General features: G+C 35.1%; 1 protein-coding gene across 1 annotated transcript in view; it reads right to left on the bottom strand.

Moving 5' to 3' along the window:
* The window catches only part of NR4A3 (nuclear receptor subfamily 4 group A member 3), a 35,129-nt gene that overhangs the window by 4,672 nt on the left and 17,186 nt on the right, over positions 1-13,271 (bottom strand). The window contains 2 exon segments of the mRNA XM_043977646.1: positions 7,841-8,019; positions 11,017-11,216. Of these exon segments, the coding sequence (XP_043833581.1) occupies positions 7,841-8,019; positions 11,017-11,216 (379 nt within the window).

The following is a 13,271-nucleotide window of genomic DNA, read 5'->3' as shown; positions in this document are numbered from 1 at the left end:
CATATCATTAACATAAAATTCCAATTCCATAAATAAGAGGATATGTAAAATTAGTTCAAAAAGGTTAACAATAACCTAGGGATCAATTTTTTCATATAATAAAATAACCAACATTCAGTGACAATTTCCTTATTACACAATGCTCCCCTTCTCTTTAATACAATTCATGTTAATTATTAACATAAAGAAACTAAGCAATATTTGAGGCCTATTTTAGGGTACAAATTGATAATGAAATTCTGTAATTGAACCTTCTTATAGCCAAACTCACAGAAGGTGTTTGGGAGTTTTCCCTGCTTCCCTACCAGTTGTGAAAGCTCAATAACTATGGCAACCATTATTTATTCAGTGAATTCAAGTGGAGATCAATACTCACTGCCATCTCTATCAGTGTTAGGCCTGAAATTCCACAAGGAATTCATGAGACACTCTTATTAGGAACCAAAGACACCTCAACCATCCTTTGTTATTTTGATTATATGCTGAGTCTATTGCTTATCTTTTTAAAAGAGTTAAAATATAATAAATCTAGAACTGTGTCTAGCTTCCAGCAAGAAATAGAAAATGCTGAAGATTTACTATATTTTATAGCCTTCTCAGAGACTTCTTAAAAACCTAAAGCACTGGCATTTTAGTTAAAGGGCCCTTTCCTTGATGCTCTGTTAAATGGTTTCAGAGATAAAATGTAGCACCAATAAGGTTGGGGAGAAAGATTCATGCTGTTTATCCTGGGGTTTGGGGGAGGGGTGTAGGTCGGTCTGTTTAGAAATCCTTTTATTGACCCTTTTTTTCATTCCCTGTAAAGCTGTTCCAAATAAACCTTTCTCATTCTTCTCAATCCCCTAACCCTACCCCTGAACAAATAATCTCACCTGCTACATTACTAAGAAGACAGAGGCCATCTGATATGAGCTTGCTCAGTCTCTCTCCTGTCCACTTTCAAATTTTTCTATAGAATCATACTCATTTTCCTTCCTTATAAATGCTCTGTCCTTCCTTATAAATGCTAACTCCTCCATGAGCCTTTGATCACAATCCCACCTACCTCCTCCGGGGCTTTTACTCCATCAATCATTCCTTTTCTCTTACATCTTCAGTTTCTATTTCTATGCTCCTTCCTTTTCAATGCTTACATTATGAGATCTCAGTTATATTAAAAACAAAAACAAAATTACCTCGTATTTGACCTTTTTCTCCTGTGTCTTATTCTTCATAGCCAAACTTGAAAGAGTAGACTATATTTTCTTCCTGCATTCTTCCTATGCACTCAACTACCCAACCCCTTGCAATCCAAATTCTTCTCCAACTACCTGACTGGTCTTCTCATCTCCAAATCCAAAGGATTTTTCTTAGTCCTCATCATTCTTGACCTTTCTGCAACACTGCCATCATTTCATTCTTTATCCTCTCGTTTCTTGGTTTTTGTGACATTGCACAACTCTGAAAGTTCTATTTCTCTGACTTTTTATGGATGTCATTTAACTTGAGACCTGGTTTCCCTTCTACAAAATAGGTATAATGCTTATGCTTATTTGACAGGATTTTCCCCCCTGAGAACAGAACTGTACTACTATGTTATGTTATGATTCTTATTATTAATAACTTTCTTATTAGACCTGTATTATTCCTTGATTATTATTCACATATTTATCCTCTTTACTAAAGTATAAGTTCCTTCAGGATAAGGAATGTATCTTATGCATCTTTGTATCCCATGCAGCACCTAGAATTGTCTCTTGCCCATTGCTGGGGCTAAAATGTATTTGTTGAATTGTATTGGAATAAAAATTTGAAAATAATTTTGAAATTCTATTGTGAGTATATAAGCTAGTCTAAAATGACTATTCTGTAATAAAACATGCTCCTAATTTTTTTGCACTCTGCTTACAAAGTATGGATTTTCAATTCAATTCATCACATAGTTATTAAATGTCTAGTAGTTGGAAGGAATTGTGCTAAATGTCAGCAATACAAGAATGAAAAATGGCACAATCTGGCTCTAGTCTATATTTCCAGATTTATTTCAGACTATACCCTTTATGAACTCGGATCTAAGATGACTACTTCAACAGTCACCTAGTTCTCACTTCTGCTCTAAGCCTGAAACTTGTTTCTTTTTTTCTCCTTATTCAGTTTTTTTCTTCCTTTAAGCCTCCATGTGCCACTTCCACCATTAAGCTTTCCTTGATCTCTCTCACAAGTGATCCTTCCCCACCAAAATTTTCCCGGAGTACTGTTTTGATCTCTGGTTTGCTGTATCACAATTATCTGCTTGTGTGTATTATATCCCTCTCCACTAGACTGAAAAGACCCTGCTTTCAAAGAGCCTACAATCTAATTAATCACTATTTTAATATTGAACAATCTAGCTATTAAAAACATATATCTCATAAGAATGTTTAAATCATGAATTAAAATGAATTAAAACCATTGGATCATATACTCTTAGCACTGGAAGGCACTTTTGAGGCCATATACTTCAGACTCACATCCAGTGCAGGACTCCACCTTGATATTCCTAATAGATGGTTGCATGATTCCTCTCTAGCACTCCCAGTGACAGGGGGCTCACTAACTCATAAGGTGGTCCATGCCAACTTAGGGTAATTAACTGTTAAAAACTACTTCCTTTATGTTGAGGCAAAATCTACCTCCTCACCACTTGTAACTATTAATTATATACCAGATAATGTGGGTCTTTAATTTTAATGCATATATGTATATATTTAAGTCTTAATATTTGGTTTTATTTCATGCGTAGTATTTTGACTCAACTAGCAGATATTGGTTTTGTTTTGGATGATGGGTAAAGAGAGTATATGTGATGTGAATTTATAACCACATTCAAATATTCATATATATTTTATATAACTCTCCTACAAACCAATTAAACAGGAAAGTTTGAAATATAAGTATATTCAAGTCCATAATCAATTGTTATTTGAATTTCCTATAGCCTTTACTTTGTAGGTTTCAACTTGAAGACTTTTTGTCTTCTAGATTCATGTAAAATACTATGGTCATTCTCAAATAATTTTTAAAAGTAGATATTAAAAATTAGGTTGAAACTTAAAGGATTAAGGAGTTGTCTATCATATTTCTTTATATAATTGTATATGCCTATATTGTATAGGTCAATCAGAGTAAATATTTGGACTGATACATAAAAGACTAATCAATCATACTACAACAGTTAACAAAATCAGTAAGAATTTTCCAAAGTCTTTTAAAAGTTTTGGTGGAATATTAAACTCTTATTTTACAAGGAACTTCTATTTTTTTTTGCATTGTAAGAGCTTCTACTTTTAAAAATTATTTTGAGTTCACATAATTAGTCTAAAAATCTTAAAATCCTTAATGAGACCTCCATGACTTTGACCTTAAAGGTTCTGTTTGGCATGGAACAAATAATGAAGTAAAAGTTAGGACACCTTGATTCTAGTCCCATTTTGTCAGCAGTGAGCTGTGTGACACCTTAGGCCTCTTGGCCTGGTTGTAATAGATTATCTCTAAAGTTCCTTCCAGCTCCAAAATTCTATGATTCCATATAGTCCAGGTGTGATTAGATAAATTTTGATCTCTGCTTTGGACCTGGGAAAAAGTATAAGAAAAAAAATGCCTCCTTATATCCAAACAGGAGTGATATGCTCCTATTACTTAGGAATAGGTTAAAATTTCTGAATATGTATATTTATTAGTAAATACATTTTTTTGTGGGGCAATGAGGGTTAAGTGACTTGCGCAGGTTCACACAGCTAATAAGTGTCAAGCGTCTGAGGTCAGATTTGAACTCAGGTCCTCCTGAATCCAGGGCCAGTGTTTTATCCACTTCACCACCTAGCTGCCCCTACATTTTAAAATTAAATAGATTTCACTCAAATCCATTTTCCACATTCACATTGATAATAATATTAATATTAAAAATCGAGTGTTTTAAGAATCTCAGTACTTTCTTGTAGTTCCATTTTTTCTCTTTGTTGAAACTATTACTTAAATAACTATTTTTCCTTATCTTAAAGGAAAACTGGGTCAACATCCTTGCATTTTGCTCATCTGCTGATGAGCAGAACTAGGGTAAAACAGTGGGAATGGCCATACAAGGGCAGCAAATATCTTAGAATCATTAATTCTTAGGGGCAGGTAGGTGGTGCAGTGGATAAAGCACTGGCCCTGGATTCAGAAGGACCTGAGTTCAAATCCAGCCTCAGACACTTGACATTTACTAGCTGTGTGACCTTGGGCAAATCACTTAAGCCTTATTGCCCTGCAAAAAAAAAAAAGTCAATTAAAATAGCCAATTCAGAAATTAATAATTTGGGTAACAATTAATTTCTGTCTTTAACATTTTTAAAAGCACAAATAATCTTTGAGAATCACTTGTCTTAATGGTTTATTTTACTATTTTGAAGACCATTTTCTATTCCTAGTTCTGTACTCTTTTGTTAAGTGTTCTTGGAGCCTTATATTCTACAAGACTAGGAAAATACTACTGAAATTCCAGCTCAACCAATATGGTTGAAATGCCAGTAAAACTCTACTTAAGAAGTGAACAGAAAGCCATGTGGCTAATTTCTCTAGTCCAGTGGTTTTCCCTATTTGAAGTCCATAAATGCCCGTTTGGATGGTCTATAGACTGGTCTCTTACAGGCTTAATGTTCACAATATTATATTTCTGTTGTTGTTTCCTGAATGAGGTATTAATACCTTACTAATCATATTTAATTTTAAAAGTATACATCATGGGGCAGCTAGGTGGCGCAGTGGATAAAAGCACTGGCCCTGGATTCAGGAGGACCTGAGTTCAAATCCGGCCTCAGACACTTAACACTTACTAGCTGTGTGGCCCTGGGCAAGTCACTTAACCCTAATTGCCTCACCAAAACAAAAAACAAACAAACAAAAGAATATATAAAAGTATACATCACCTTGTCTATGTATTATGAAAACCAACACCAGAGTTCCCATTAATTTAGATTAAGATTTTGGCAGTGCCAAATAAGAATGGATAGTATACACAATCTGTGGGAGATTTTGTTCTGTGAAACTGGTTTGGGGACCTAAAAAGTTTGAAAACTACGATTATGGTGAATTCCCTCATTAATATGAAAAAGGATCAGCCTTGTTTTTCCCAAGTTCCATGTCAACACATCACCCATCTCTATGATCAAATTCTTCTATATCCTTGAAAATTTCCTCCAAAATGTTTCCTATTTCTTTTCCTTAATTAAAACCTGGCTTTCTTTCCTTTCAAGCCTTGACTTTGGAGGCCATTCTTTCTCTTCTCCTCTGATTTCTAGGGTAGGAAAAGGGGCCCGGGTAGGACTGGATTGAATTATTTCTTTCTCTCCACTGCCATTTCCAAACCAGTCCTTTATCTTCTTTTGTAAATAATATTTCCCTCTTTGGAATCCATGAGAACTAATCACTCTCTCCCTATAATTGCTGTCATTGTCTACTGACCTTCAGGTCATTTTTCACAACTTCCTTACTGACTTTAGTACCTGGCAGACATAATGTTCAGGGACTTTAATAATCATATTGATGACCCTTCTAACAGTATGGTCACATAATTTCTCAACCCCAACAACCTCCTCTATTCCTCTTCAGCAATACATCACAAACATCTTAGATTCCCCCAATCTCTGGGAACTGGCTTCATCTCTAAGATCCTTAATGTTTAAATTCCATACTCTGACTTCCAGTTCTGCATCCTATGACCTCCTATCTTCTCATCTCTCTCCCTCACTTAACCCTAAACCTGCTCTTTTCCCTTAATAACATCTCCAGCTTTTGGCCTGTCCCTTTACTACACCCCCCCAGTCCTTATCTCCACTCTGATTTTTCACTTGCCTCTATTCCCTCTATTTCATTGTTTGACACATGAATGAATCACCAACCTTAAATTCCCTGTTTTCTCCTTTAGATTTTCTGCCATTCCCAAATTGCTTATTCTTACTGCTGAATAACCCCCACTACTGAATTCTTCTGTTTCTGCTCCCACATTGCTGAGTATTACTGCAGGAAGTCATGAAATTAAACACATTTCATCTATTCTACATGTATGGAGCATAAACTCAGCTAGTGCCTCACTGGTGCTTGGCAGCCTTCTATTGCTTTCCCATTGTCCACAGAGACTATCAGAGTTGAAAGAAGCCTCTGAGGTCATGTAGTTTAATGCACACCTGAACAGGAATCTATCTACAACATCCTTGACTAGATATTCTCCAGCTTCTGCTTAAAGAGCTCACTATTTGGCATTCAAAGCCCTTCATAACCTAACCCTCTCCTACCTTCTCACTCTTCTTACACTTTATTTCCCACCCCATAATCCAGTGACATTGGACTCTTATTTTACAAACAAGACACTCCATCTCTTGGCTCCTGGCATTTTCTCTGGCTGCCCCTCATGCTTGGAATGGGCTCCCTGTTCATCACTGCCTACTCCCTTCCCTGGCTTCCTTTAAGTCCCAACTAAAATCCCATTTACTATAGGAAACTTTCCCCATATTTCTTAATTCTAGTGCATTCCCTCTTTTAATTATTTCTTATTTATCTCGTACATAATTTATTTGTACGTTTGTTTGCTTCTTGTCTTTCCCATTAGTTTGTGAGCTCCTTGAGGGCAAGGACTGTCTTTTGCCTCTTTTTGTATCCCAAGAGCTTATCAAAGTACCAAGCACATACTAGGCACCTAATAAATTTTTATTGACTATTGATTGACTGACTTGCTCTAGCAATCATCTCCTCTCTCACACATATATCTTTAATCTTTCTAAATCTGTCAGCAAATATGCTCAGGTCTCCAAAATCCTTTTTAAAAAAAGATCTTCTGTTGGTTTTTCTATTCCTATTCACTTACTATGCCATTTTTCTTTTCCCTTTCATTGCTAAACTTTTAAAAAAGGTTGTCTACACTTCAATGCCTCTAATCCTCCTTATCCACTCCACTTTTCCCTTTAATTTTATAATTTCCACTCTCACCACTTTATTGAAATAGATATCTCAAATTTTACCAATGGCTTTTATTCATTCTTCATCCTCCTTCACCTCATTGTAGCATCTGACACTTCTGACTATGTACACCCTTTGGATATTCTCTCCTTCCCTTGTTTTTGAGGTACCACACTCTTCTGATCCTCTTGCCACTCTGAATACTTATCTTTTCTGCTTTTTATGATCATTTAAGGTATGCATTTCTCTAAGTTCTGCTTTTAGCCCTCTTATCTTCTCTCTCTGTCACTTCCATTCTCTTCTTTTACTTCAAGTATTCTGTCAACAGAAATGAAGTCTCCATCTACAGCTATAGACCTTGAGTTCTGAACCAGTATCTGGAATTGCCTAGTATAGCACATATACTCCTGAATGTCCACCCAGCATCTCAGTGTCAACATGTTCAATTCCAAGTCCCATTATTTTGTATTACATATATTTCTATATATTGTATTTCTCTATTTGACTATATTTTTCATTAATGCAGGGATCCTGTCTTATCTAAACTTCTCATTTCCCCCAAGTATAAGTGGTGTTTAATAAGGATTTGTAGAATTGAAAGATATGACATATTTAAAAGAAATCACATCTATTCAAACCTTCCCCCATCCTAAAACGTGTGTGTGGTAGGGAGGGTAGACAGTTTACTAGAGAGTGAAGTTTGTGGACAGTAAAATTAAAAGGCAGAAATGCTATTTGTTTGAAAATCCAAAGATTAACTCAAATTTTTAACAATCTACATCCGAGTACTAAGTAAATTCACATTTCCACCAGATGAACTCTCTGTGACATGGAAAACACCAAAAAAAAGCAGAATCAAAGAACTTAAACTTAATAAGAAAATATGTACCTGTAATCATACTGAGAGCTGATAAGCATGCTAAGGCGGGGATGTCGAGGTTAAGGCTCTGTAAGTTTAAGGAAAAGTCTTTAATTGAGTCGAGCCATTCCCCAAATCCACGAAGGCACTGAAGTCTATGAAGCACAAGTCCATTGCAGAATACAAACTTATCTTCAGCTGTGTTAGATCTGAAATTAAAAGTAATTCAGGAGTATTTTACAAATATGCACATTATCATAAAATATATTAACTCAGATATTCATAAAGCATCATTTAGAATCTAATATGTCCAGCACATTCAAGCACTCATGTTTAACATTATGCTAATTTTTACTCAGAATAAATCTTCAACATCCTTGGTAGAAATTTAAAGTCCCCAGTTAACTGGTATACTTGATCACATTTACAAAGTGCTTTTCCCACAACAATCTTGTGGGGGTAGGTAGTTAAAATATTATTATTATCCCTCCCCCCACCTTCACCACCTTTTGTTTTACAGAAGAGGGGTCAAGAACCATTGTAAGCTTGCCCATAATCACGCAGCTAGTGTCAGCATTCTGATGCAAACCCATGTCTTCTAATTCCATATCCCAGGATCACCACAGTATACCACATTGCCTCTGGCAATTGCTATTGCCTAAATACAAATGGATTAGGGTTGGCCCAAAGAGATAAAGAAAAAGAAAAATTTCACTCACTAAACATTTTGTAAGTATTCACTAAAATATTATTTGTGAGAACTTTGGGAAAGTTATTTAAACTTTCTGAGCCTCAGTTTCCTCATCTGTAAAATTAGAGGGCTCAACTTAGACCACCTCTGAGGTCCCCCTTATGACTTATTGAAAAATAGTGTGTAGTGCCATGAAATTTATGAAATGATTCAAAAGTTGTAATTATACTTGCTTCTTCCTGCTTCTCAAAAAAAGGCCCAAAATAAAGACATTATATTATGGATACTAAAAATATGTAAATGCATATAAATTGACTATAAAAAATAAAGTCAATATAAGTGCCAGAATATAATCTTACACCAAAAAATTGCTTATAAAATTCCTTTTCTTCTCCTTCTATGCTTTTCAGAGTGGTGCTGCCTCGATCTGTTTTGGCTCTTTTCTATTACTATGTGTATTTCCATTTTTATCCTGTTCTCTCTTTTTTTTTCTGATTAAAAAATTGTCCTCATATAATAATGTCTTCTCTTATCCTTATATCCAATACCTTTCTTTTACCCATATTTATAATATTTAAACAGTATTATTTTTTATGGTTCAGATCTGCAATTGAAAAAATGTATGGAAGGTAAAGGGAATAAATATATAACACCTACTGTGTCAGACCTTGTGCTAAGAGCTTTACAAATATTATCTTATTTGAAAATTATAGGGAACTCCCATTGTGAAAGTTGCTTCCAAAATGCAGACCAAGAATTCTTCTGTACGGTGTTTGAGAGCTGCTTGGATCACTGAGAAGTCAGTGGAACTATCTATAGTCACAAAGCTAGTATGTGTCACAGGCAAGACTGAAACTTGTTGCCCTGATTCCAAGGACTACCTTTCTAAGGATGCCTTTCACTTCACCTATTAGTATCCTCAGTTTAATTTTTGTGTGCATGCTTTTTCCTCCCTTCATATTTTTTTTTTTTTTTAGTGAGGCAACTGGGGTTAAGTGACTTGCCCAGGATCACACAGCTAGTAAGTGTTAAGTGTCTGAGGCCAGATTTGAACTCAGGTACTCCTGACTCCAGGGCCGGTGCTCTATCCATTGTGCTACCTAGCTGCCCCTCTCCCTTCATTTTTAAAAATATCTTTCTGGTTTACCTTACTGCTTTTCTATCAGTGAGTGTCTCATATAGTGAAAAAAGCAATCAAAATTAGGAAAAATGGGTTCAGATATGTATTATCTATATAAACACTGGCAAATCATTATCTTTCAGTTGTCTTGTTTGTAAAATGGGAATAGGATCATAGACTGAAAGTTGCCAAGGATGTTAGAGGTAATTTAATCTAATCTTCTTGTTTTATAGAAGAAGAAACTGAGGTAGTGACTTGCCCAAGTTAATACATAAGGTTATATAGGTAGTGATGATAGGATTTGAACTCAGTGACTCTGATTCCAGATCCAGCATTATTTCCAAACAAGAGCAATGATGGTGATATTTACACTACTTAGCTCCCAGAGCTTTTATGTGAAAAGAACTTTATAAGCCACCATGTGACATATTAATGAGAATGGTGGTTGTGCCTTGTTTTGCTTAATGTTATTTAACCTAACCCAGTTCTCATGTTAAAAAAAACAACATCCAAAAAACAAAAAAATAAAAACCTTTTTTAAAAAAGAGTGACCAAGAAACCTTTCAGATGGTATAAAATACCATTAAAAAAACAAACAAAACCTCTTTAAGGTATAAAATGAATGGGAAGCAAGATTTGTTACTTTCTATGGTAAGATATTGGTGAACAGCCTTCTGAAAACACTTTCAAGACAATGAATGAAAGACAAAAAGGAAGAAATTTTAAAAGATATATTACATTTAGAATTGTACTGGAAGGACAATTTAAGGCTCTGAACAATTGAAAATGTTTCCTTTTCTTCATTAGTATCTGCAGATTACTTTTACTGGGCATGATACATTAATATCTCTAACTTAATTATATTGAGTATAAATACTGAGTCAGAATATTCAAATATTTTCTGGGAGTAAAATGCCTTGCACATAGAAATTGCTTTATAAAGATTTGTTGAGTTGACTTTGAATAATTGTATTAACCCCTGTCAGGCCACTAAGTAGCATGTGTACTATGAGTTGTATTGAAAACTGTAACTTGTTACATGGTACTCTAGAATCTTGAAAGAATTATTCAGTTTCTTAATGCAGTGAATCTATTGCTTATATTATTGTACAATATCATACAATATATTGTAATATATAACATTTTAATCACATATTATAATGTATAATATATTATGTTATTTATATTAAAATATTGCTTAGGAAATAGGTGAGAAACTTTTCTTTCATGTATGAGTTTCATTCATTCAGAGTTACTTGAGAAAATAACTGTGTCCCTGGCTCAATTACCAATAGAGCCAGCTTTAAATCTTTCTAAAAATGTGAAAGCTCTCAGGACATTCAAGTATGTGAATTTATGGTAGAAGGATGATAGACAAGTAATAGAAGTCATTACCTGATGGAAAGTCTGAGTACAAACAGCTCCAAAAAGGCAGATTCTATTAGTAAAGTCTGATCTTCTTTAGGGAGATCTGTAAATCCTGGAATTTTTTCAGCCCAGCTCCTGGATACATCTATAGAAGCTGTCAGAAGGTTATAGAATTGTTGTACGTGTTCTGCATCAGTGCCTGCCGCAGCCTGATCACCGGAACAGTACTGGAATGAAAACCACAGATAGAAATGGAAATATCTGATAATTCATCATGAGAAAGATTCTTCCTGTTGAACTCAATTGATATCTGTTGAATATGAAGAGTGGAAAAACCTTCATCAGCTTTCCCTCCCTCTCTTCAGGGGCTCTGTTTGTGCCCTCAAGCTTTTTGCTCCCCACTGGAGGTGGGAGGAGGGAGAATAAGAATCTAGGTGAGTTAGGGGTGAACCCAATGGCAGGAAGAGTCTCCCAGCCACATGAAAAGACAAGAAATTTAACAAAACAATGCATAATGGGGCAACCAACAGTGAAGACTTTTTGTACTTACAGACAAGTATATACCATACTTATTTAAATATTCTTATGAGGTGGCTAGGTGGCACAGTGGATACGGTCCTGGGTCTAGAGTCAGGAAGATCTGAGTTCAAACCCCAGATACATATTAGTCCAGTTATCCAATCCACTTAGCCTACTCCAGCTCAGAATTACTCAGTTCAGGAGATCTACCAGTTTCAACCTCCCTGGTAGCAGAGATTTCAGGCATGTGTCCTATGCCTGACAATTACATTTATTATTAAAATGATTATACATGATGTTATAGCTAAAGAATATTTATATTTGCTTAACTTTTGAAAAATACCTAGTTTTATCAGTATGTTTGTTTTCAGAGTTGATAGTAATTAAGTAGTCTTTACTTTATAATTAAGTGGTCTTCATTTTAAATAAAGAGTTCTTTTTACCCTTTGGCCCATGTTTTCCCTTCCACAACCATGTGGGAGAGGAAGGTGACATTATACTTCCTACTACCTGGAGTTTTAGAATACAGTACTACTCATCCATCCAATTCTTCATTGATTCAACTCTATTGTCTGGAGGTTAAATTGTTATTCAGATAATGGGGGATAATTCAGCTTTGGGAGAAAGAACATGAGATGCCCACCTCAATCATAAGATTGTGTCCCTTCCTTTTTCCAGGGAAGAACAAAATAACGGTGATTAGCTGGAATTGATGTAATTGTTCCCAAGATCCCCCCCAGTCCTACTAAACTGGGGCACTAAAACTTCCTTGTGTATAGGGCTATTTAATTTTAAAATAGCAGTAGCCAAGGGCCTAGAAAAGTTTCCCATGGTTGAGAAATAAAAAGTGATGGAAATGTAATAATTAAGATTACACTCACGCTTTTATCATCTCCTCTGAGAAGCCCCTAAACCCTGTTGTTACTGCTGTCTTCCTACTGAAATTACCTTGTATCTATCTGTGAAAATATTTTACTTCCTCAGTAGAAATTAAGTTCTTTGAGGGCAGGATCTATTTTGGACTTTTTTTATCTTCATCATGTAGTACCATGCCTTGGACTTATGCTGTGTGCTTAATGCATATTCATTGAATTGACTTGAATACTAGGCTGCTCAGAAACTTAATGGGGACACATATAGAGGTTGAAGGACTATTGCTCTCCACTGGGTATAGATGTATAAGGATACTGAAAATGATCTTGAATGTCACTAACAATAACTCATTTTTATAGTACTTTAATTTTTGGAAGCACTTTACTATATTATCTCAGAGCCTCAAAAAATCCTCTAGAGTTGGTACTATAGGTATTGTTCTGAACTTCAGAGAGGATAAGTGACTAGTCTATGGTTACACAGCCAATAAAAGTCACAAGCAGGACTAGAACCGAAGTCTTTGGATTCCAAGTCCAGTTTTCTGTCCAACGTGTGTATGCATGCATGTATGTATAGATATACACATATATTTATATAATATTCATATGCACAGATATTTGTACTTGTATATGTATTACACACCTTTATACATACACACATATATTTATCAATCTCAATGTAGTTTTCTTTTATGAGATCTGCAACCATTCATGGCAGGTCAATTCATTTAAAGTTGTGACATTTTTATGTAAGCTCATGCTAAACGTCCAATACTTTAAAATAACACTAGCAATATAAAAAATAATGTTTTAAAAACCATAACATTTTCAAAGGCCAGGGAAGAATAAAAACTATTCGAACTTTCCCCTTGGAATGAAACGTATTTTCAA

This window comes from Dromiciops gliroides, chromosome 1 (genome assembly GCF_019393635.1).
Source record: "Dromiciops gliroides isolate mDroGli1 chromosome 1, mDroGli1.pri, whole genome shotgun sequence".
In the NCBI taxonomy this organism is placed as follows: Eukaryota; Metazoa; Chordata; class Mammalia; order Microbiotheria; family Microbiotheriidae; genus Dromiciops; species Dromiciops gliroides.
This window is presented reverse-complemented; position numbering and strand designations above follow the sequence as displayed.